The sequence below is a fragment of the Lucilia cuprina genome, chromosome 4, assembly GCF_022045245.1.
Source record: "Lucilia cuprina isolate Lc7/37 chromosome 4, ASM2204524v1, whole genome shotgun sequence".
NCBI lineage: Eukaryota > Metazoa > Arthropoda > Insecta > Diptera > Calliphoridae > Lucilia > Lucilia cuprina.
In genome coordinates this window covers 33,123,364-33,149,764 of record NC_060952.1, presented here as the reverse complement: position 1 = coordinate 33,149,764, position 26,401 = coordinate 33,123,364, and the positions used below count along the sequence as shown (strand labels likewise).

At 34.3% G+C, this 26,401-nt stretch overlaps 1 protein-coding gene across 2 annotated transcripts in view; it reads left to right on the top strand.

Annotated features, from left to right (window-relative positions):
- LOC111678860 (ankyrin repeat and KH domain-containing protein mask) overlaps window positions 1-18,794 on the top strand; it is a 35,040-nt gene extending 16,246 nt beyond the window's left edge. Inside the window, exons 2-16 of one of the 2 annotated variants that reach the window (XM_023440291.2) lie at window positions 2,529-2,567; window positions 3,251-3,551; window positions 3,651-3,747; window positions 4,414-4,573; window positions 4,670-4,969; window positions 5,252-7,336; window positions 7,398-7,539; window positions 7,609-8,084; window positions 8,170-9,753; window positions 9,882-10,181; window positions 10,339-11,148; window positions 11,270-11,741; window positions 11,897-17,418; window positions 17,524-17,694; window positions 18,311-18,794. In XM_023440291.2, coding sequence (XP_023296059.2) covers window positions 2,529-2,567; window positions 3,251-3,551; window positions 3,651-3,747; window positions 4,414-4,573; window positions 4,670-4,969; window positions 5,252-7,336; window positions 7,398-7,539; window positions 7,609-8,084; window positions 8,170-9,753; window positions 9,882-10,181; window positions 10,339-11,148; window positions 11,270-11,741; window positions 11,897-17,418; window positions 17,524-17,694; window positions 18,311-18,337 — 12,486 coding nt within the window. In that variant the 3' untranslated portion in view covers window positions 18,338-18,794. The remainder of the gene's footprint in view (window positions 1-2,528; window positions 2,568-3,250; window positions 3,552-3,650; window positions 3,748-4,413; window positions 4,574-4,669; window positions 4,970-5,251; window positions 7,337-7,397; window positions 7,540-7,608; window positions 8,085-8,169; window positions 9,754-9,881; window positions 10,182-10,338; window positions 11,149-11,269; window positions 11,742-11,896; window positions 17,419-17,523; window positions 17,695-18,310) is intronic. The other variant, XM_046948851.1, reaches the window with a different exon arrangement.
- The last annotated feature ends 7,607 nt before the right edge of the window (window positions 18,795-26,401 follow it).

Below are 26,401 nucleotides of genomic sequence, written 5' to 3'. Positions count from 1 at the left end.
ATCGAACTGTTACAACAACTCAAATTTAGTAATAAAGTCAGGGATGGAAGATTATTTTAAGAATTTTGACAATGTGTTTATTTTCAATGATTTGATGGGCATGACTTAAATCGTTTCTAATACGATTACATAGAATAATTTACTACTTTATAATATTTTTAATTGATCTTTTATAAACACCCTTTTTTATTTAAACTATTTACTTTTCTCATATATTTTTATCACATTTTATTCTTCTCTTTGGTCTGTTTCTCTCTTTCACTCACTTTGATATTTCTGTATCTTCTGACTGTCATATGGTTTTACTATATAATCGGCTGTGGTCAAAGACTTGGGTTGTTGATTGTTGGCTGTTGCCACACAACTATCATCTTCGTTTAGTTGTATTTGTCTTCTTTTAATTGTTTTACTTTTTTAATTTCTAGCAAATGTTGTTTTTTTAATTAAATAAATAAATATTTTATACGTATCAGTGAATATTGAAGAAGTTGTAATGTGATTTTTTATGATGTTCAATGTTGAAGGTTGTCTCTAGCAGTGTTATGGAATTACAAATTTTCATAAATAGCACAGGTTAATAAAATTTAAAAAACAAGGTTGAAACTCAGAGACCAAAGTATACTTTTTTGGATGAATAAGAATCTTCATCACACTTCATGTTTTCCATATATTGTGTCAAAAACATTGAAAAATCTCTTTTATTGGTCATATTTAAGACATTATTACATTGGAATTCCGCTCCGAAACGACAAGATTCTCAATCAGCCAAAGTTTATCAATTTAGCAACAGCTGTATCAACTGAAAGTTTTTTCTCTAGGGAAAAGCATCCAGTTGCAGCCAACCTGTTACAACAACATATTTCAGCAAATTCAACATATTTTCCAAAGAAAAAATTTACTTCATTGAAGTGCTGAAAATGATCTGGAAGTGCTGAAAATGCAAAATTTGAAGAATCATGTTCTATTAGTTTCGCAGTTAAACGAAATTTTGTATTTAATTCATATGGGTGGCGTAAAGTCCTCCCCCCGCCCTTTGATATTCCGCCGGTTATTCTCTAAATTTTCACATGAATGTCGAAGTTTTTCAATTAAAATTTGTAGATTTTAGCTCTAATAGTTTCTATTTAATTTATATGGGGCTCCAAGCCCCCCCCCATGATGTTAGTCCGCTCCTTTTTCTCTAAAATGTGCAGATGAACTTATTGAAGTTCTTGGTGTAAAATCCGAAGAATTTAGTTTAATTAGTTTCCCAGATAAAGGAATTTTTGTATTTGATTAATATGGGAGGTGCCGCTTCCCTCATAAGAGTCCGTCAATTTATTTCTCGAAATGTTAAAGTTACTCGTGCAAATTTTTAAGATTCTAACTGTAATAGTTTCCAAGATTTACAAATTTTTGTATATCATTTATATGGGAGAGTTGCCACGCCTCCTAATGATAATCTGCCCACTTTTTGTCCTACATAATCATATTAACACTAATGTCGCTGCGAAAAAATTTGAGGACTTTTATATTATCTTAAATATACGGATTTAATATTTTCTTAATATGGGCGTGGCATCTCGCCCACTTGAAATTTCAAAACAGAAAGTAGTCTATTGTTCCTTTCAGATATAGAGTAACATATAGTGAAAACACACAAGAAAATCGGTTCCGTCGTTAAGCCTCCTATAAGGTGCAAGCAATCAAACAAATAAACAAACATACATTGATTTTTATATATAGGTTCTATAAATCGACTTTCGAATAATTGAACAATCGACTTTTTGTCAAAAAAAGTCGAAAAGTCGAAGTTGAGTATTTTGTTCCAAAAAAGTCGATAAATCGACTATAGTCTATGAAAAAAGTCGAAAAGTATACTTTGTAAATAAAAGTCGAAAAAGGTCGGAAAAAGTCGAAAAATGTCGAAAATTCTATGAAAAAAGTCGAAAAGTCTAGTTTGTAAATAAAAGTCGAAAAAAGTCGAAAAAGGTCGGAAAATTTTGAAAATAGTCGAAAAATCAAAAATAGTCAAAAAGTCGAGAATTCGGAAAAGGTCGAAAAGTCGGAAAATGTCGAAATTTCGACTAAAAGTAGACTTTTAATTAAATGAAAAAAATCTAAAAGTAGACTTTTAATTAAATGAAAAAAAGTCGAAAAGCCGAAAAATCTACTTTTCAAAAAGTTGAAAATTCGACTTTTAACTAAATGCAAAAAGTCGAAAAGTCGACTTTTCGTTTCAACCTATAGCTAATTATTGCTGGAAAATGAAAGCGTATTTTTTTGTTTTAGATTATAATAATTCTATTATAATTATAATAGAATAAGTTATAACAGAGTTAACGTATATTTTAAAGATTCTATTTTGGCTTGTTTTGTAAATCAATTTAAATAATATATCTTAATAAAAACAAACTCATTGTCAAATCATATCCACTTATAAATTGGCATAATTTTGATTTCAATTAATTTGTTTTGTTCAAAATTTTTATTTGATTTTTATGTTTAAAATTTTATTTTATTCTTTCTTTTTTCCGTTCTTTTTGTAGATCCTTTTGGCATGCTTGTGTCTAAGGCCAGATTTATTGGTAAGTTTCGTCGATTTTTATGCATTTTTTAAGTTTTTAAACTTTTCCTGTTTTCTTTTTTTTTTTGTAATTTTCCCCCAAAAATTATTCATTTTTTAATTTAACAATAAGTTGTGTCCATACTTAGCTTAAAAAGAAACTCTAAAAGCGCTTTTAAATACATTTATAATTTGTTTAAATTTTTGTTATAACTTTTTTTTTTAATTATACAACATTTAAAAATGCATAAAAATAGCTGAATGATATAAACCAAAAAACATTTAGCTATGAAAAGCAAAATAAATTTTGTTTAATACTAATAAAAATAAAATTATTAATAAAACTACTATAACTACAGCTTATGCTCTCAACTTTAACTACTACTACTTTTACTATCACCACTGTAAAAACTACTCCTACAACAAACCAAAAATAAAATTGTTTTGCTGGCCTTAGAGACAACATGAACTATATATATATTTTTTTTGTTAATAAACTGTTCATTTTAATTTACATAATTATATTTATTTAGCAACTTTTTTATTTAAATTTTATTCCAAATTTTTTTAAGTTTGCTTAGTTAACACCTAAAAGTAGGCAGTATATTTTATTTATTACAAAAAGCCTAAAAATAGCAAATACATAAATGACAAGAAGATTATATTTTTAATAATGAAAACTATTTTCTTTTTTTATAATTTTAGGATGATATACCAGAATCTGATCCGGATTCTTGTGGTCATGATGCCGAAGGTCATGAAGAAGAAGATGATGGTGACGACGAGGACGAAGATGAAGACGAAGAAGATGAGGAGGACGATGATGATGAGAATGAAGATGACGATGATGATGACGACGATGATGAAGAGGACGAAGAGGAAGAAATCGACGATGACGATGATGATGAAGAAATTCAAGATCCTAATGAGGTCAGTGGTGATTTCTTGCTCGACACCAATAACGATCGTAGTAATCGAAATCTTAATGCCCTCTTTGAAGCTGCTGGTAAGTTGTTTTGTTTATATAAATGTGTGTATTTTGTACAGTAGCCACGAAGTAAAACTTATTGATTTCTTTACGTTTTTTGTTGTTTTTGTTTTACAGCCAACGAAAAAGCACCTGTTTTACGTCATGCCACCCATGCCATCGATGAGACTAAACAGGCCCTAACAAAAATGCGTGGTGCTAGCAGTGATAAAACGTAAGTAAAGTTTATAGAAAAATAAAGAAGAGTTTTATATACATGTATGTATTTGTTGCACTTGAACAGCTGTTCCATACAAAATCAACTATTGTGAATGAATTGTTCACAACTAGTTCACGATAGCAATTTCTCTTCGAGGGAAATGAAAATTTTAGGGGAACAAAATTTTAACGTAACGTTACGTACTATCTTAGTTTAACTGAGTATTATTTGCCAATTAAACTTAAGTTACAAGTGAGAAAACACAATTAGCAAAAACAATAAAACAGTGACTGTGAAATAAAAAAAACTTAATATTTTAAATAAATTGTAATTTTCTGATTTGTTTTATTTTATTTGTTATTGTTTTAAATTTTTCATTTTACAAAAGTATTATTTGCAAAAAACAGCTGTTCATTGTTTATGTTTTGGAGTGAAAAGTTGGCAATACAAACAAAGTTAACTGAACTTTAATTCATAACTGAAAAACACAATAATCGGTTAAAGTCCGCCCGAAATTTGTTTCGAGTTTAATCTAACAGCAAGTTAAAACTAGTTTAACTGAGTAGCAAGAAACCCGCCCTTAAACTTCTTTTTATTTAGCATGTTGTTTAAATGAAAAGTACGAATTCTTGGAATATTCTCGAATAAAGTAAAAATCTTAAACTTTTTCTTTTCGTTTAGCATGTTCTCTCGTACTCTAATTGCTGCCTGCAACGATAACGATGTTAATACAGTGCGAAGTCTGTTGGGTAAGGGAAATGTTAACATTAACGAATCTACAGATGACGGTGAATCCTTGCTTTCTATGGCATGCTCAGCCGGTTACTATGAATTGGCACAGGTACATTTTTTGCAAAAAAAAATTTAACATTTTTATAATTTTAACAATTTGAAAATCTTGTTTTAATTCTCTTTTTTAATTCGTTTCATTTCACAGGTTCTCTTAGCCATGTCTGCAGCTCAAGTAGAAGACAAGGGCCAGAAAGATTGTACTCCTTTAATGGAGGCAGCTTCTGCTGGTCATTTGGAGATAGTTAAACTTTTACTAAGTCATAATGCAGATGTAAATGCTCATTGTGCCACCGGTAATACCCCGCTAATGTTTGCCTGTGCTGGTGGTCATGTTGAGGTGGTTAAAGAACTGCTGAAGCATGGTGCCAATGTTGAGGAACAAAACGAAAATGGTCATACACCTTTAATGGAAGCCGCTTCAGCTGGTCATGTTGAAGTTGCCAAGGTAAGACTTGAAAAGTTTCTCTTATTAACTTTATCCACTAATGACAAATGATGAAAATCCGAGATTAGAGATATTAGAATATTTTTGAGTTTGTTTTCCCTAAACTATCCAAAGATTGAGTTAATAATCTAGTTTAAGGAGAATAATTCACAAAAAAATATTTATTAATATCGATGATATCGTTTGATCTTATTTGATGTCTAATGACAAACTCCCAAAAAAAAAATAACATTTTGGTTTTTTATTAATATAATTATTTTGTTTTATAACTTATTTATTTAGGTTTTGTTGGAACATGGTGCCGGTATTAATACCCATTCAAATGAATTCAAGGAAAGTGCTTTAACGTTGGCCTGCTACAAGGGTCATTTGAATATGGTACGTTTCCTTTTGCAAGCTGGCGCTGATCAAGAACATAAAACCGACGAAATGCATACTGCCCTAATGGAGGCTTCAATGGATGGTCATGTAGAAGTGGCCAGACTACTATTGGATTCAGGAGCTCAAGTTAATATGCCTACCGATTCATTTGAATCTCCTTTAACTTTGGCGGCCTGTGGTGGACACGTGGAATTGGCTACATTGTTAATTGAACGTGGTGCCAATATCGAAGAGGTTAACGATGAAGGCTATACCCCACTAATGGAAGCTGCCCGAGAGGGCCATGAAGAAATGGTGGCACTATTGCTGAGTAAGGGGGCCAACATTAATGCCACTACCGAAGAAACACAAGAAACGGCTCTGACTTTGGCTTGCTGTGGTGGTTTTAGTGAAGTGGCGGAATATTTGATTAAGCATGGAGCTAATTTAGAACTAGGAGCTTCTACGCCTCTTATGGAAGCGGCTCAGGAAGGACACACCGATTTGGTACGTTTTCTGTTGGAAAACAAGGCCAACGTACATGCCGAAACTCAAACGGGGGATACAGCTTTAACGCATGCCTGCGAAAATGGACATACCGATGCTGCTGAAGTTCTATTAAGCTATGGAGCTGAATTGGAACATGAGTCGGAAGGAGGTCGTACCCCGCTAATGAAAGCCTGTCGTGCTGGTCACTTGTGTACCGTCAAGTTTCTTATTTCTAAAGGAGCTGATGTCAATAAGCAGACCAGCAGTAATGACCATACGCCACTCTCCTTGGCTTGTGCCGGTGGTCATCAGGCAGTTGTTGAATATCTTTTGAAAATTGGGGCAGATCCATTCCACAAACTAAAAGATAACAGCACCATGCTTATCGAAGCGGCTAAAGGTGGTCATACCCGTGTCGTTGAATTGCTGTTCAAATATCCGCACTTGATACAAAATCATCAAAATGAACTTCAATCGGCTGCTGCAGCAGCGGCCGCAGCTGCTGCTGTGGGTATAAATAATACCACTGCCTCGAGTGCTGCTGCCAATCAATTACATTTGATTAATTTGCAACAGCAAAAGCAACTCCAACAACAGCAAAAACAATTGCAGCAACAGTTACAATTGCAGTTGCAACAGTTGAGTGCTCCTCCTGGTTTGCATGAAGTTTCCGAAGCTGCGCGAGCAAACAACCAACAAATTTTCCATCATCAGCAATATACCACCAATAATAACGCTTTAGCAGGAGCCACAAACGAGTATTTGGAAGAACAATTGCAACTGCAAGCTCCAAACGCCAATACCACAGAAGCTGGCTCCAATCAAGTGGTGGCCTGTAATGAGGAATACGCTGCCATTGATATCAATTCGTTGAGTGCTCAACAACAGGAGGCATTAATTGCTAAATCAAGACTTTTCCATTTACAAGCTGGTTTTGGTAATGTTGGTGGTGGCGGTACAGCAGGTGTTATTGCCAACAACAATGAACAAGTCGCCGCTAACCTTAACAATCAACAACAACAGCAGCAGCAGCAACAGCAGCTACAGCAACGTAAACATTTTGATTTAGATATGTCACATATAATGCCTCTCACGCCACCGCAAAAGCAACCTCCAGCCCCTCCTGTTTTGCAAGCGCAGCAGCCGTCATCACAATCAACATCACAGCCGCTACAACAACAAGCTCCGCAACAACAGCCGCAACAGCAGCAGCAAATTAAGCTTAAGGGCAATCAGCGTAAAAGTCGTCAACAACCACCACAACCATTTGAAGTTAGTATAACAAACACTGCCAATGCCAGCAACAACAGTAACAATACGAACAATGAACAGCAGCAACAACAACAAATGCAAGATATTGAACGTTCTCAGCCTTTGGGTGACGATGGATTGGGTAATAAGACACAACAACAGTCGACAACACAGCAGCAGCAGCAACAACAACAGCTACAATTTTCCTGCTTTAATGATGATTCACGTTTTATAAGACGTCGAGTTCTAAGGCAGGATTTCAATAAGGTAATTTTTGTTTAAACACTAACCCACATTAGCCTATAATGTTTCAAAATTTTATTTTTAGCTGTCTAATGATCAGAAAAATATTCCTGCTACTCTGTTGCCTGCCTCGTATTTGGATATGACTGGAGGCAATGTTAATAATCAGAATCAAAATGTTGGTGATGGAGCAGATGCTTTAACTTTGAATCAAAATCTGTTGGCAGGTTTGTTTAAATAATAATGAAAACTTTTTGTTAAAAAAAATAATGTGTTATTTTTGCATGCTTTTTTAGTTGCTCCTGCCATGGGTGATGGTTCGGAAATGCAGCCAGTAATAATAGCAAGCCCAGAACCTCTTAATTTTGCACCGAATCAGGCGCTGATGATGCAAGAACTTTTCGATCCTAATAATCCACAGACTCCACTAACATTGGCAACCACTCTACCACAAGGAACACAATTTGTTTTGGGTCCGGCACCACCACCTCAGCAACAACAACAGTTGCAGCAGACTCAGTCACAACAGCAACAAACTCAGCAACAACAGCAACGTATTGTGACTGGTAAAACAACACAGAAGTCAGGTGGTATAACAACGCCTTCAGAAGTGTCCCAAAGTACTGCAATCAGTGATAGGCCTAAAGCTAAGCCAGTTTCCAAGAAGGATGGAAAGATTTTGCGTAAGACCACAACACAATCAACAGCAGCCACTCCACTGCAACAACCATTGTTTAGGCAAAACCAAATGGTATCCATTTACAATAACTTGGTAAGCAAAGTATGAAAGCAAACTCCTCATTAACAAGCAATTGCGACTTTTATACTCAATGAAATATTCTCCTATTTTTATTTAGCCCATGCTAATTACAAATGAAGCCACACCGAGTCTCCAAACCCAACAAGCCATTATGAATCATATGGTGTTTGCCGCCCAACAGCATCAACAACAGCAGCAGCAACAACAAATCGCTTTAGATGTTGTTAACGATGCTCAAGTAGTGACACAACAACAACAGCAGCAGCAGCCGCAACAACAGGGTGTTATTGCTTTAAGTAATTCACCAGCATCACCGTTAGCTTCTCCTTCTTCGGGAGCCAACGCAATATGTGATCCACAATTGCAACAGTTTATGGAAATACAATCAGCGGAAGATATGCACCAGCAGCCAGAAAACGAGCAAACGGCACAAGAAATACAAGAGGCTTTAGATGCAGCTCTCTCCGATTCCAAATTAGCTGTTACCGATTCCCTAAATGCTCTTAGCAAAGCTAATGCAGCGGCAGCCGCTGCAGCTGTGGCCAAAGCATGTGGCCTTAATCCAGCCGAACAGCAAGAATGCCTTAAAAAACTCCAAGAGGGTTGGCAGATTGTAGACTTACGCCAGCGCATATTCCATAAACAACCAAAGTCTCCTACAGAAACACCACCTGACAAACAAATTATTGATATAACCAATTTGGGAAATGAATTGGACTCTGGTGAGACCGATGCTAATAATGAAATGAAAAATTTAGCTACACTTTGCACAGCTGCTGCACAAGCAGCTGCAGTTAATGTCACAGCAGGGGAGTCGGATATCAAAGACTCCGGCAAAATGACAGTTGACAACAGCAAGGGCAGCAGCAAGAAACAACGCAAGCTATCCAAGAAAGAGAAACTATCACAACAAGATGGTCTAGAATTATGTCGTTTACCAGAACCTGTAAAGGATAACTACAAAGAAGAACGTCGAAATTCGGTTGACGATAGACAATCTTTAACCTCCGAAGTATGTCACGCAGAAGATGATGTCAACTCCTCGGATCTTGAACATCAGGAAGAGGATTCATGTAAATCTATACAAGAACTGGATGACACACAATTACAATTGAAATCACCTACTAAAGGCATTAAACCAATTTCACAGCGTTTAGAGAATCTAATACTTTCGAATGCTCCCCTTAAGCCAGGAGATTTGTCTCAAGCGTTTACCGATTTGCGGCAAGAAATTGGAGCCGATGTTCTTACTGTATTCCCGCAAAATATGAATTTAAAATTTGCCGGCAATACAGCCCTGAGCAATGCCCTGCAACAACACTTGGCTGCGGTTAAACAGCAAATTGGTGATGTAACTGAAGATTCTGGCGACGGTATGTTACAAGTTGGTGGTGACAATGACTCATCTATTGCTGCTCAAAGTAACGAACAACAACTAGTCTATCCCTCATCTATGGATGCTGAAACCTTGGAACAATTTGCTAATGCTGCTGCACAGGCTAACAATAATAATAATAACGATAATAATTCGGTAGTCGCTACTGGTGGCGTTCAAGATCAAGTAGTGGGAGTCTCAGGTGAACAGACTGAGGAGGGTATGCGAGAAGAAATGTATGATATTGAAGTGGAAATGGATGACTTTTTCCATGTCATACACAATGTTCATGATCCTGCTTTACAAGTAAGTTGAACGAGTAAAAAAATTGAAAATTGATTAAGTAAAAAAAATGTAAAATTTTATTGAGAAGATTCTTTCTCACAGCTTAATGTTTTGTCCGCCTTCTATAATTTTATTTGGTTTTTTTCTAGGAATTTGCTAGCAATTTAAATTGTGGTGAACTAGCAGACTTTGGTATTAATTCGATCTGCAAGACTCGCTGGAATGGCAATTGGGCTTTGACTCCAAAGTGGACTAGTCAAGATCAATTGATAAGTGCCGCTGCTGCGGCGCACCATCAACAGCAACAACAACAGGGTCTTTTAGCAACAAACGAAGAACAACAGCAGCAACAGGAACAACAAAGACAGGCTAATCAATTATTGTTGGACTATCAATTGCAACAACAGTTACAGCAAAGATTTGCTGATGCCGATGAAATGCAAATGCAGGTAAGTCATTCTTAATAATAGTTCCCCTTTTTCATTATTATATGTAGACATATAAGTGTTAAAATACTACAATGGCAAGAACCAGTTGTTGGTCTTCTTGATCTTGGTTGATGAACAATTTTTGATGTTTAAAAAATTTTAACTATTTACCTTAAAGCAACATCAACATCAGCAAACTACGTTGTCGTTGATACCCTTTTCACCTGAAGATGCTGCTGCCGCCTCCGCAGCTGCTGCTGCAGTACAACAACAACAGCAACAATTACAAACACTGCCTACAGCTACGTCAGCTGCCAACACAGTGGCTGAATACCAATTGCAGCAGCAACAACAACAACAGCACCAGCAACACACCCAACATCATGGTTTAGATCAAGAACTTAAACAGCATATACAACAACTACACCAGCAACAGCAAACCAATGTGCGCTTGTTAAAAGCCGTTGCAGCTGCAGCTGCTAATCAGCAGCAACAACAGCAACTTACTACTAATCAGCAACAGCAAAATGTAACAAACAATAATAACAATAACTTTGTTTTCAATGTTGATGGTTGTGGTGGTGTAGGCTCTACTGTATCCGACAAGTCTTCACAATCTTTACAGTTATTATTCCAATTACCACCTACTGTTCAACAGCAGCAGCAACAACAAGACGATGTTGCTGCCACAGCTCAACAACTACAGCACTTAAAATTACATCACCAAGAACTGCAAGATCAGCAAAAACAACAGCAGCAACAGTTAAAGTTATTGCAGCAACAAGAGCAAGATTTGTCACAAACAACTGCTGAAAGTTTAATGCAACAACAGCAGCAACAGCAACAAACCACCTTAGAACAAGTGGCACAAAATAATCTCTTATTGCAACAGCAGGCCGCTTTAGCTCAACAAGTACTCAATCAGCAGGTTTTAAAGCAAAAGCAACAACAATTGTTAATGCAGCAGCAGCAGCAACAATCGACACAGGTTTGTAAAAAGATTACAAAAAAAAAAAATGCAAAAACGTAGTTCTTTTAGGTTATATATTAGAATTATATATCAACTCATGAAAACATTTATGCAAAACATTATATATTTTTTATTTTAGGTTCAAGTTTCTACACAGACCCAATCCTCTGTTGTGGTGCCACATCCAAATGCTGTACAAGTTCAAACATCACGTGGTGTTACCAATCAGTTTTGTCCTACACTCTCAACTATGGCTGCCGCGGTTGATGTCGGTTTGGGTAGTGTTTGTGCTCTAACGCCCCAACAACAACAGCTACAACAACAGCAGCAACAACAGCAGCAACAACATCAAACTTCGCTTGAACAACAAATGCTAGCAGCTGCCGGTGTACTTGGCGTAACACAACATCAACAACTGCCTGTACCAGCACCATTGACAGCAGCCTTAAATCAGGTTGTGGCCAATGCATCGTCGGTTATGCCACCCCAGGCATCCACCAGTTCTGGTAGTAGCAAAATGCCCGGTGGTATTGCTAAAAAGGTAATCGACAAACAGTCTCGTAAGGAACGTAATCGTTACTCATTGCTACGTTCTGCAGCCGGTAGTCAAGGTAAGTGAAACCAAATCATATAACATTTCTAAAGAATTATGTTGAATATGAATGTAAACTCAGAATTTCTCCATCATTGGTCATATCTTAAAAGTTTTCTTTATTTTTTTGTTTTGAATTTATTTTTTTCTCTTTTTTTAATAATGTTACATTAGCTAATGCTGCCGCTCAACAGCAATATCAACAAACAGTTGCCGCGACTACTGCCTTAGACAAAACCATCGATGTAGATTCCGAAACCGATTCCAATCATGACACAGCTCTTACTCTCGCTTGTGCCGGTGGACATGAGGAATTAGTTGAGTTACTTATTAATCGTGGTGCAAATATAGAGCACCGCGATAAGAAGGGTTTTACACCATTGATTCTGGCAGCGACTGCGGGTCATGAGAAAGTTGTAGATATTCTACTTAAATATGGAGCTGATTTGGAGGCACAATCTGAACGTACTAAGGATACACCACTATCGTTGGCCTGTTCAGGAGGACGTTATGAAGTTGTAGAGCTATTATTGGGCATAGGAGCGAATAAAGAACATCGCAATGTTTCCGATTATACACCATTGAGTTTGGCTGCTAGCGGTGGCTATGTGAACATCATAAAGTTATTGCTTAGTAATGGGGCTGAGATTAATTCACGTACTGGCAGTAAATTGGGCATATCACCGCTAATGTTAGCCGCCATGAATGGTCATACGGCAGCGGTGAAATTGCTGTTAGATCAGGGTTCGGATATTAATGCTCAAATTGAGACCAACCGTAATACTGCTTTAACCTTGGCCTGTTTCCAAGGTAGACATGAGGTGGTGAGTTTGTTGTTAGATCGTAAAGCCAATGTCGAACATCGCGCTAAAACTGGTCTAACGCCCCTCATGGAAGCCGCTTCGGGTGGATATATAGAAGTTGGACGTGTTCTGCTAGACAAGGGAGCTGATGTTAATGCTGCGCCAGTACCCACCTCAAGAGACACAGCCTTAACTATAGCCGCCGATAAGGGTCACTTAAAATTCGTAGAACTACTGTTGGCTCGTGGAGCTGCAGTGGAAGTAAAGAATAAAAAGGGCAATTCACCGCTTTGGTTGGCTGCCCATGGTGGTCACTTGAGCGTCGTTGATATATTATACAACCATAATGCCGATATAGATTCACAAGACAATAGACGTGTCTCCTGTTTAATGGCCGCTTTCCGTAAAGGCCACACCAAGACAGTCCGTTGGATGGTACAATATGTCACTCAGTTTCCTTCCGATCAAGAAATGAACCGATTCATAAGTACCATAAGTGATAAGGAACTGTCAGAGAAATGCTACGATTGCATGAAAATTATAAGAGCGGCAAAAGAGGCACAAGCCGTTAAGGCCAACAAAAATGCTTCGATACTCTTGGAGGAATTGGATATGGAGAGAACACGTGAAGAAAGTAGGAGAGCTGCTGCTGCTCGTCGTCGTGAGCGCAAAAAGAAGAAGAAAATGGAAAAGAAAGAAGAAAAACGCCGCCAAATGGAAGAAGCCACCGGTGGCTCGAGCAATCAGCAAGAACAGGATGATAAAGATTCCGAGAAAGATGAGGATTCTGATCACGAAGACAACAATGCCGCCGATGAAGATGACGACCAACAAAATCCTCAAAATTATCGTGAAGAAGGTGACTCTGGTATAGATCAAGGTTCATGCTCCAGCACCGATATAAAGGCTTCAGCTGGAAATTCACAAAACAATGACAAGTCTGTTGGAGGTGGTGGCAGTGTAGGAGGTAAAAATAAAAACAAAAAGAAAAACAAACAACAGAATACTCGCAACAGTAGTCCTGTTGTAGAAGAACCTCAAATTGTCCAACCTGCCCCAGCTACAAAGCAACAACAACAGAACAATAAAAAGAAAGATGATAATAGCAACTCAAAGGCTGTCTCTAATAGTAACAAGAAGAATGCTGCCGAACAAAATACTTTAGCTGCAAAAACTCAAAGTAATAATAACAACAACAATACAAATGCCAGCAACAAGAAATCGGAACATCAACACAAGAAGGAAGAAGTTATTAATAACAACAATACTTCATTGAATGCTGCATCTAACACCAATACAACAACAACCGGCAACAAAAAGAAAGAATCAAATAAACAAAAGGAAAAAGAAAACTTGGCACCCAAAGAATTAACAGCCGCAGGAACGGCTCAGTATCAAGCAATTCCACAAACAACACAAACAAATAGCCACAGTCATATTCATAATAATAAACAGCAACAACACACCCATGTTCAGCAACAAGCAACCAACAACAATAAATCGGAAACATCTTCCGCTGGTAATCGTAAATCACTAATATTCTCTGCTTCAAAGACGGCTGAGGAGAATAACAAACGTGACATGGAATCTATTGCCTCCACTACGTTGGGTTCGACTACGTCAAACAATAAGCCTCAACCAGCCTCAAGTGCACCCAAGAGAGGAGAAGACGGCTGGAAAGAAGTTGTACGCAAAAGTTCAACACAACAATCTACCACTGCGTCTGTAGCATCTGGTTCCGCTTCTAGTAATACTTCTGCATCAACAGCGGTTAACAGCAAAGAGTCCACGTCCAGTACTTCAACTAACCTCTCTTCCTCGTCTAATTCTTCCTCGTCTACGACCATAACCGTACCTGGAGTCTCGACAACTACAACCGTTACATCAACAGCCCCTGAAATGACTTGCAAAAAGGTACAAGTTCCCGTCAATGCCATTTCCCGTGTAATTGGTCGCGCTGGCAGCAACATCAATGCCATACGAGCCACTACTGGAGCCCACATTGAAGTAGAGAAACAGGGCAAAAATCAATCCGAACGTAGTATAACCATCAAGGGTCTTACAGAAGCTACCAAACAGGCTCATATGTTGATTTTAGCTCTAATCAAGGATCCTGATGTGGATATATTACAAATGTTACCACGTATTAACACTACAATTAAAGCTTCAGTGGTACCTCCTGCGTCGACCACTCCACCATCTTCAATTTCAACTATGCAAGTAGGAACATGGGATAATAAAACAGCTTTGCAGTCCACCAGCGGCGGACAAAGTAGTAATATGTCTTCAGGATCGTCAACAACATCGTCTGCGTCGTCTACGCCCGGCACTAATCTAAACTCGAAAACAACTGGAAATTTGAATTCCAAATCGAATACGAAGTTGCAAGGAGGTGTAGGTGCAAATCAAAATAAATCTGCCATAGGAAGAACACAGCCCTCTAAACCTTTCTATGCCCAGCAAACACTCACATCTGGCCGTGGCTCAGGCGTAGGTGCAGCCTCTAACAACAGCAATCAAATAAAACATAAAGACCTTAATAGTAAGGGTTTGTCGGGACCTGCTTTCAGTCAGAAATCTGCTGGAGCTCCAGGAGGCAAAACATCTGTAACTAATTTTGGAGGATCTGGAGTAAACACTCAAACATTTGCCGCAAAGCTGCTAACAGGTGGCGCCTCTACTTCAACTTTAACTGGCAACAATGCGTCTCCTACTAAGAAGTCGGAATTAGGAGGTTTGCAAAGATCGGGAATAACAGCCCCATATGGTCGCGGTAAACCAGTACCCAGCTCAATAATACCCTCTTTGGGAAGTGTAGGAGTTTTAAGCCAAAACAATAATACACTATCCGGTCCCATAGGAACATTTAATGTAGCCGAGGCTGCTGCTGCAGTGGCAGCGGCAAATGCCGCAGCAGCTCAAGCAGCGAATCATAATGCAGCTTCTTCGAACACTACGGCGCGTTCTGTGACACCAATAGGTCCTCCAAATAAACAGCGAGCTTCAACACCCACAGCTCAACAACAATCAGCGGGACATACTAATAATAACGTTACTATACAAGCAACACAATCTATGCAACAGCAACAAAATTTGCACATTAATACTGGCAACCTAGGTGACAGCGTTATTCCGGCTGGAGGATCAGCACCATTAGCTACACCTGGTAGCTTTGGAGCACAACTGGCAGCCAAGATAAGCAGTGAATATTCTCTCTTTAATGATTATCATCAGTCGCAATGGGGTAGTGCAGATAATTCACAAAACTACCCTAATCCCAATGCTTTAGTTAATGATAATGTACCTCAAGCTGATGCTTCAAAGGCTCCTGGTTACAACCGCAACATACTGAGTTCTCCTGTGGGAAGTTCTAAAGCTTCCAACTCCAGCACACCACCGGGAAGTGTTACTACAACCAATCTCAATGTATCCTCACAACAAACTCTAACTATTTTGCCCGAGACTGGTGTAGCTCCTATAGGATCTGCAACATCGCAGGCAGCAAGATCACCAGCAGGAATATCTGTAGCTGGAAATGATTTGACACCACCATCAGATGCTAATGCCGGTCAGGGTGCACCACAGCAACAAGATACTAGTGCTATATCTCCTAATGTTATTAAACCACCAGGGGCCATAGGTCAAACAAGTAATGCAACATGTCCTTCAACACAGCAACAACAAGCAAATACTGGAAATATATCACAACCACCACCCAGTGGTTTGGCTATACAAAGACCTCAGACTAGTGGCCAACATAGAGCGAGTGCCTCCAATAATTCTACACAACAATCTCCGCCATCGGCACAGCCCAACATAACAGATAATTCAGGAAATACACTAAATTTTGGTCCAATAGGTCCCTCAAACTCATTGAATCGTGGCAATAATCCCGCAGGAGCTATAGGTGAACAAACACGTTTTTACGATCCCACTAATCAAATGAATGTTGCTGTGCCCATGGGCTTCCAAATTGATCCCAGTCTTATGCAACAGCAGGGTTACAATTCGGCCAACTCTAGACTCAATCCAAGAGCTTCGGTATTTGGCGGACAACAACAGCCGGGCAATAAATCACAAACACAATCATCACAAGCCTTGGCTTCAGCCTTGTACCACCAACAGCAACAAGCACCATCTCAACAGAATCAACAAGGAAATGTCTTCAATGCTACACCTGGAAAACCCCCAAATGTTGGCCAGAACTTAGCACCGCAACGGCCACAATCTCAACCTCAGGCTGGACAAACACAAAATCAACGTTGGTATGGTACCGACTATTCTGGCATGGCTACAGCCGGCGGTTATGTACCTCCTTCAACCAGAGACATATTAAATCTGGAGAATGGGTCAACTGGTGGTTTGGGAGGTGCTGGTGCCAATTCACCAGCTGCCATGTCACCCAGTCAGGGTGGCAATGTTAATGCCAACAATCCTGCTGGACTTCTACAAACACCTCCTCAAATTCCAGGTCAACAATCAGCCGATGATATGCGCAAAATACCCAGACCTATTGGTACAGAAAGAGCATCATGGAAATACAATAACTATCCAGGTATGGCAAATATGGGCATGGGCGTAGGAGGTTTAGCTGGTGCGGTTGGTTTAGCAACAACGGATGATAATTTGGCTGCTATGACAGCAGCTGCAGCTGGTATGCCAGGTGCTGGTATACCAACTGGTCCATTGCCACCATGGCTTTTGGGTACCGCCGATAAGCAAGCAGCAGCCGCTGCCGTACAACAGCAACAACAACAGCATCAACAGCATTCGAATTGGATGAAGCAGCAGTATCGTTACTACAATCAAGGTGCAGCTGGTGCCGGTACCATCGGCGGTTTAACAGGTCTTGGCGGTCCGGCCGATTACCATCATCAACAAGATCAATTTCATGTGAGTATGAATTACATTTTCAGAATTTTCTAAATATATTTACACGGAAAATCAAACGATTAATTTTAATGCTTTTTATTTTGTTTATTTTTTATTATTATTTAGATGGCTTTGGATTATCATAACACTATGCCACCACCAAATTTGAATCAGAATCAACCAATGAATCTTATACCTACTTACACAACTTATCCACATTTCTTGGGTCATGTTGGTGGCAATGATATGTCTCATATGCCGGAAAAGATCGAATTGTGGGATCATCATGATAAACATGTAAGTTAGAAATTTTGTGTATTTATTTGCCCCTATTCTGCTTTTCAATTAGAATCGAAATTTTTTCCGTTTGGCAATTTTCGTATTCTGCATTTCGATTTGCCTCTCCGCCACATATATAAAAACTTGCAAAAACGTAGTAACAATCGTAAGGCAGAGTATACACATTCTTAAACATTGAAATGGAATTGCTTGCTCTATTTCTTACGATACAGTTTTTTGTTAAAATACCTATTTTCGATCGTTGTTCGTTCGATCTAGATATCTATCTATCTATCTATCTATCTATCTATCTATCTATCTATCTATCTATCTATCTATCTATCTATCTATCTATCTATCTATCTATCTATCTATCTATCTATCTATCTATCTATCTATCTATCTATCTATCTATCTATCTATCTATCTATCTATCTATCTATCTATCCTACCCACCTACCTACCTACCTACCTACCTACCTACCTATCTATCTATCTATCTATCTATCTATCTATCTATCTATCTATCTATCTATCTATCTATCTATCTTTCTCTCTTTCTCTAGTTACTTTGAGAACAACTCAGATAACGCACTGTTAAAAACATGTATCTTTTTCTTAATATATTTTACAGACTTGGACCAGCAATTGGACCAATTGATGAAGCAAACGTAAAATCAGCCAGTGAATCTTGAAAAATGTAAAAGAAAAAGCAACTATAAATTAACTACAATTTAAAAAGAAAAGCGTTGCTCACTGTTTCAACATAAACCAGACACTGCTAAAACAACAAGGAGCTAATTAAGAAAAAAACACAATTGTCTATCACTTTCTATCTCTCTCTCTAAACTATGAAGTTTTTTGATTTTGGAAACATAAAAACAAAAAAAAAAAATTAAATACTACCAAGAATAATATTTATAAAATATTATTATTAATTAATTAATTAATTACTCGTACTACTCTTCAATACAAGTTAAAAAAATATATATATTTTTTGGATTAAGCTTAAACAAAAAACATAAAAAAAACACTACACAAAATATTTGAAATGAATTAAAACAAAAGTTATAATACAAGAGATCTTATTGCAAAAAGTAAATGATTTAATGAATGAATGAAAATGGTTGAATTAAAACGAGTTGGAATTTTATTTATCATTATACTTTGTTTTTGAACGTAAATAATAATTTTTTTCTTTTGAGTTATTTTACTACAAAAACATTTTACGCTTGAAGCCTTGAATACATATTATTAATATTATTATTATTATTATTTTGTTTTGGGATTTTTATTCTTTATTTTTTGTATGTAAAAAAATAGGAAAAACAAAATGAAACAGTTTTTTGAAAAAAAAAAATATTTGCATATTAATAAAAAACACAAAAAACTCTTTACCTACTCTTCTTATATTGTTATATTTAACAAGAAAACAAAATGCATTAAATGAAAAAATTTTCAAAATACTGAAAAAGATAAAACTTTGATTGCAAAAAGTAAACAAAAAAATAAAAAAGTAAAACTCATATTATATGGAAAATTTACATAAAATTACATACATTGTTAGTCTGTAAGCAGCTACAAACATAAAAAAACAAAATGTTTTTGAAATATATATTATATAATAGCTACTACTTACTACTACTACTACACACTTTGAAATATTTAATAAATATATACATATATAAAAAAGCATGAAATATAAATAAAAAAAAAAACAAAATCATTATTAAAAAAAAAAAATCTCGAAAAAATGTGAAAAAATATTTATTGAACCAGCAGATATGAAGTTAAAATGTGCAGACATATTAAGGAGTGGTTTCATTATTATTTTTCTTGTTTGAAAAACAAAAAAAAAATGATTGTTAAGGAAACTTCATTGTCTTTTTGAACGATTATTTTGAGGTTAAATTGAATTAACACGATTTAGGGTAGAAATACAATATTGCGGCTGCGGAGACGGATATTTTTTTATATTGAGTTTTGACAACTAAAATCGTTGAAGAAATTCGCACCAAATTAAAATTTATTTTAATTTCTTTACATTCAGAGTTGTCATGCTATTCATACTTTTAATGAACAAAAACCATGTGGTGAATAAATAAACTATGAAATACAAAAACAAAAAACAATAAAATGGCTACAAAATCCGCAACCGTAGCCGCACTCCATTTAATTTACATTTTCTCTGGGAAGCAAAAAACGCAACCGCCTCCGCAGGTTTGTATTTCTACTCTTATTCCATACAACATTGAATAAACTTTGAAATTCGAAAAAAATACTGTAATTTAACTCATTTATTTGACAATAATTGTGAATAAAATTTATTGAAATTTTTAAAGCAATTTTATAAACTGAATATTTTCAAAATTCGAATTTAGAAATTTTGAAAAAATTTTTTTAAGTACATATTTTTCTGTAGTTTCAGTATGTACGCTTTTTAACATATGTTCGAAAATTCGAAATTAATTTCGAAAATTCAAAATTAATTTCGAAAATTCAAAATTAAATTCGAAAAAATTTTTTTAACTTCAAACAGAATCATAAAATCATAAGGATTCGTAACATGGAATTTTACTTTAGATTTGAGATCAATTTTATACATTTTTGAAATTCGAAATTAAAATTTTTGTAAAAAAAAATAAATTTTAAAGCAATTTTGTTGTAGTTCAACATGTGTTTCAAAGTTACAATTCTAAGGATTCATAACATGTAAATTTACTTAAGATTTGAGAACAATTTTATACATTTTTGAAATTCGAACATAAAATTGAAAAAAAAAATTTTTTTTTGAAATTTTTTTAAATTTTAAAACATTTTTGTTGTAGTTTAAACATGTGTTTCAAAGTTAAAAAATAATTTAAAAATTTTATAAAATTTTTATTTAAAATAATTTTCAATTTTTTTAGAATTTTCAAGATATGAAGAATCGAAACATTAGAAATTAAATTCGCACTAACGTTCGAAATTTTTTTAAATCCGCTAAAATATTCTCTAAAACATAGATTTTCAAAAAGTTCGCATTTTTTTTAACTCTTTAAATAATCTCTAAAACGTAAGGATTTATAAAAATGTAATTTTAATCAAATTAAAGCTCAATTTCGAGTTGTCGTATGTTTTCTTTTTATAACCTTCAACTTCGTGAGAAGGGTATACTATATAAGTATGTGATTTCGTTTGTTAATTTCTACAATATAATTTTCCAACCCTGTAAAGTATATATACATATATATGTATATTCTGGAATCCAGAATCTGGATCCTTATAAATAACGGAGTTAATTAGGCCGTCGTCACTCTGTGTGTATTGAAATCAATTTCCTTAAGACTTCTGATATCTTTGGTATCACAGTTTTCAATATTTCTATCTAACATGCTTTCGAGAAGTTTTCTATTTAAAATCAGCAAAATCGGTTCATAATTAATGGAGATATAAGTAAAAAACTGAGACAACCTGTGAAAATTTCATGGAAAAGTTAGTATTTCTAACTTGCAGAGACATGAAAACAACTACAACAGCAACGTTTAGATTGTACTTGTTTGTGGGAACCTTGTTAATAAGAAACAGTAAACATCTTGGAAACAATAACAACTCAAAATCAGCGAAATCGGTTCATAAATAACGGAGATATAAACAAAAAACTGAAACAACCTTTGCGAATTTCATGAAAAAGTTAAAATTTTTACATGCATGAAAACAACAACAAAAACAACAACGTTCAGATTGTGCTTGTTTGTGTAGGAACGTTGTGTTTACTTGTAAACAACAATAACGTTTAGTATTTGTGTTTTTTGTTTTGAATTAATTTCTTTGTCACAGAGATGGAAAAGTATATATGAATGTAATTACAAATTACAACCGTATGATAAAGATGTTACAATTTTCTAACAAACATTATAATAGAATAAGAAAATTAAAGAAACCACTTCTTAAGACAGAAATATTTAAAAAAAAAATTAGTTACTACTATTTTTTATAATTTCTTACTTTATTATTTCTATTCTTTTATTTCATTTAAAGCTTCTTTTGAAAAAAACCCCTAACTGGAATTACTACAACCAAAAATGAAAAGCGCACGCCAACACCTTAAAGGGAAAATAAGCGTAATTAATGATGAACCAACCATTGCATAAATGACAAGAAATTTGTTTAAAATTGTTTTGAAAATAAACAGCTGATAGCAAACTTAAATTAAAAAAAAAGATAAAAAAACACAGCTTAAAACAAAATAAGACAAAAAAATTAAACACATACAATTATAAAAACAAAACATTTATAAAAATTAAATAAAAAAACTTTTGGCATTAAATTAAACAAAATTTCAAAAAAATGCACTGTTTTTGAACTAAACAAAAAACAAAAAAAGATATATAAAAAGAAAATTAACTTAAACTTATATTAGATTATGAAAAATAAGAAAACAAAAACAAAATAATAAAAACGCTTGCTTTAAAACATAAATTTTATTAAACAAAAATTTTCTTTTAATCTTTTTAAAAGTTTATAATAAACCAAAACCCTAAAATTATTATAATATTTAAAATTCCCCACTCTCAACAATCCCTGCCCCCTGTCCTTTAAAAGGTTTGTTTTATTAGTTATTGAAAATTAAAATAAAAACAAAAAACAAAACACAAGAAAATTGTTTTTAAAACTTTGCATGTAGGTCTGAAAAACATTTGTCCAATTCACCATCAGTGTTGTAAGCTTGTAACGTAGTATGTCGTAAATTTTTTATTATTGGTTTGTTTTTGTTACAAAAACTTTTTTTTTTTTGAAAAATTATTATGACTTACAACCATACGACATCGATGGTGAACTGAACAATTAAAAAAAGCTTTTGAAATTATTTGAAAATAACTTTTTTTTCTTTTTAAACCTTAAAAAAAACTTTTATAAAACAAAAACATTTATTATTACACAAAACACATTTATTACTCTTATTATAACAAATATAATTATTATATATAAAATATATACATATGTATAATGCAAAAAAGAAACTTCATTACATATATATATTATTAATTATATACACAAAAGAAAAAAAAACATAATTAAAACATAACATAACCTTACTTATTAATATTACTACAACAAAAAATACGAAGATTAAAAAACAACAATTATTTAAAATATACTTTATTAAAATACTAAAACAAAAATTGAATTGAGTTATTTTTTTAAATTATTTTCTACTTATTTCACATATATATTGCGAAAATTGTTAATCATTGGAACTGGAGGGGGAATACTAACACGATACGAAAGTATTTCGTATTTGTTTTGAAAGCTGACATATAGGCTCCTATTCTGCATTTTAATTTGAATCGAAATTTTCTCCGTTTGGCAACTTTGGTATTCTGCATTTCGTTTCGACTCTCCGCCACATAAACAACAACTTACAAAAACGTAAATACGATCGAAATGTAGAATACACACAATCGTAAAGCATTGAAACGAAATGGAATTGCTTCTCCGTTTTCTTACGGTACAGTTTTTCGTTGGAATACCTTTTTTCGATCATTGCGTAACTAAATGCGTAAACGTAATTGAAATGCAGAACAGGGATGATAAACCCTAAAATAAAACAATAATTTGTCCCCCAAAAAAAGTTAAATTAAATGTTATTATAACAGTAAGTATTTATATATATTGCGTACGACTGTACGTAATATCATGGCGACGGGTCACAACATTGATGAATTATATTATTTTATATCAATGAAATACATCACATCTTTTATGCGCGTAACCAGCAACTATTACCAGCAAAGCCGTTGGACACACTTTTTTAGCACCCTTTGGTATTCTGAATTTGTATTCGAAGCTCCATCACTAAACTAACGACTTATAAAAACGCATTTAGTAACGATCGTAATGTAGAATATACACGCAATCGTAAAGTATTGTAATATAATGAAATTGCTTCTTCTTTTTCTTACGATTCCGCAAATTTTGTTGAAATACCAATGCGGGAACGTTATCGAAGTACAGAATAGGGGTAATTAGCTACATAAAAAACGTTTGGTAGCTGAGTAGTTAATAATGCTGTTCAAGTGCTGTTGTTGTAACAGTCACCCTTATCGAAAATCACTATTTCACGTGAAATATGTTTCCTTTTCACTTATTTCGTTTATCAACTTTTTTTCGTTAAAAAACTTTCCTTGCTGTGAAATTTGCTGATGGAATTTTGTAAACATTGTAAACAGCTGTTCCATACAAGATCATGTATTGTGAATGAATTGTTCACAACATGTTTACGATAGCAATTGTCCCCTTCGACGGAAATAAACATTTCAAGGAAACAAAATTTTCACTTCTATTGGCGATAGGGGTGAGTATGATTGTGGAAAAATCTTTTGGGTGATACAGCTATCGATGATTGGGTTGATAATCATTGGCCGGGTATGACTCGGGTCGTTCCTGATCGAAGAACCAATTATTGTGGAATCGATATTCTTCAGTGTTCACCACCATCACTTAATAATATCCAATGATGAAACATTAAAAGCTGTTAAAATACTGCTACGGTCTGCTTACAAATAACCTAGGAATATCATCTGCTTATCACAGTACAAAAAACGTAGATCCCCCCAGTAAGGAACATAATGTCATGTTGACAAAACAGTTCCTCCTGGGATGACATCGAGGCATGCCAAAAAGGATTATATAAGAGGAGAACATACGCAATTATGTGCAGTATGTAATAGATCAGCCTTCGTGTATATGTATTAGTTTTGAACAAGGTTGCAGGATACCGCATTAATGTTTATAGCAGACTCAGAAGAAAACCTGCGAGCGGAAAACAAGAGTAGATCTAGCATTCAGTTACGCAATGATCGAAAAAAGGTATTCCAACAAAAAACGGAATCATTAGAAAATGAAGAAGCAATTCCATTTCGTTTCAATGCTTTACAATTGTGTGTATTCTGCATTTCGATCGTAATTACGTTTTTGTAAGACCTGGTTCACACTGGGAAACTTTTGTTGAGAAACTTTTGATTTTGTATGTAAGAGAAAGAGATGGTTGATATTTATTTTTCTTTCTCTCACACACAAAAACCAAAAGTTTCACAAAAAAAGTTTCCTAGTGTAAACCAGGTCTAAGTTGTTGTTTATGTGGCAAAGAGTCGAATCGAAATGCAGAATACCAAAGTTGCCAAATGCGGAAAATTTCAATTCAAATTGAAATACAGAATAGGGGCCATTATAAAGGTGGCTTATGGCAAAGAAAAAACTTATAAGTTTTTATAAATCTTACATTGTACTCGTTCTCTAACGTGAATCTAAAATAGATCTCGATCAATAGAAAAACTATTTGACTTTAGTTCGAATCGAAATAAAGGAAATTTCTATAATTCCAATGTTGATTATTCACCCCTATTCTGCATTTCGATTACGTTTAAGCATTCAGTTACGAAACGATCGAAAGAAGGTATTCTAACAAAAAACTGAATCGTAAGAAAAAGAAGAAGCAATTCCATTTCGTTTTAATGCTTTACGAATGTGTGTATTATTACGATCGTACCTACGTTTTTGTAAGTTGTTGTTTATGTGGCGGAGAGTCGGATCGAAATGCAGAATACCGAAAAAATTTCGATTCGAATTGAAATGTAGAATAGAGGCCATTGTATGAAATCTCCAGCGGGCGCAAAAGTTTATCCTGATATTATAAAGATCGCTTATGGAAAGGAAACAAACTTATAGGTTTTTATAAATCTTACATTGTACTCATTCTCTAACATGAATCTGAAACAGATCCTGTTCAAATAAACAAATTTTTTATAATTTGCAATGTCTCCGGAAAGCATTCACACGACTACGAGTTAGTTATACGAAATGAGATTTCTTTGTTTTCTATATTAAATTAAAAATACATGTTATTATAATTTAATTACTAATATAATTTTCATTTTGTTTAAAAGGCTTACATGTACATTTTTAAAGACTAACCTTAAGTGATTTCTTAAAAAAGATCACATTTCCAAAATAAAAACGGACCTGCAAACTTAAGTTGTATTATCACCAAATTTCTAATATATTATTTATTTTTTTTTAGCTGTAAGCAATGTTTATTATTTATATATAAATTATATTAACAAAATGCATAAAAAAAACAAAATAATTAAAAAAATATATCTCAATATTATAAAAAAAATTAAAAAGTAGTTGTTCAACTCAAATTCATACATACAGACATGATTTATAATTTAAATATAATAAAATTATTATTATTATTATTATTAAAGAAAAATAATTAAATAAAAAAATATTAATAAGGCATGAAAAAAACCATATAACAAGATATAAACAAACAAAAAAAATTATAGAAATTTTTTTAATAGATTATTTATATAAAAAATTTATTGAAAATGAAACAAAAATAAAATAAAATAATTACTTTAATATAATTAAATAATAAATAATTCTAAATATATATAAAAATCAAGTATGCAATATTATAAAAATAATTATTATGCCACTTATTACAACAACAATATAATTAAAAAAATTATATGCAATACACATACAACCAAAACAAAAAACAAATTATAAAGAAAATTATATATTAATTATATATACAAACATATATGCGTCAAACTATATAATTTATTATTATATTATTAAAACACTTTATAATTATTAAAAAAAAACAAAATATACATTAATTACTTACATATTTAATTAACAAGATGAAAAAAACCCCAAAAGATAAAACCTT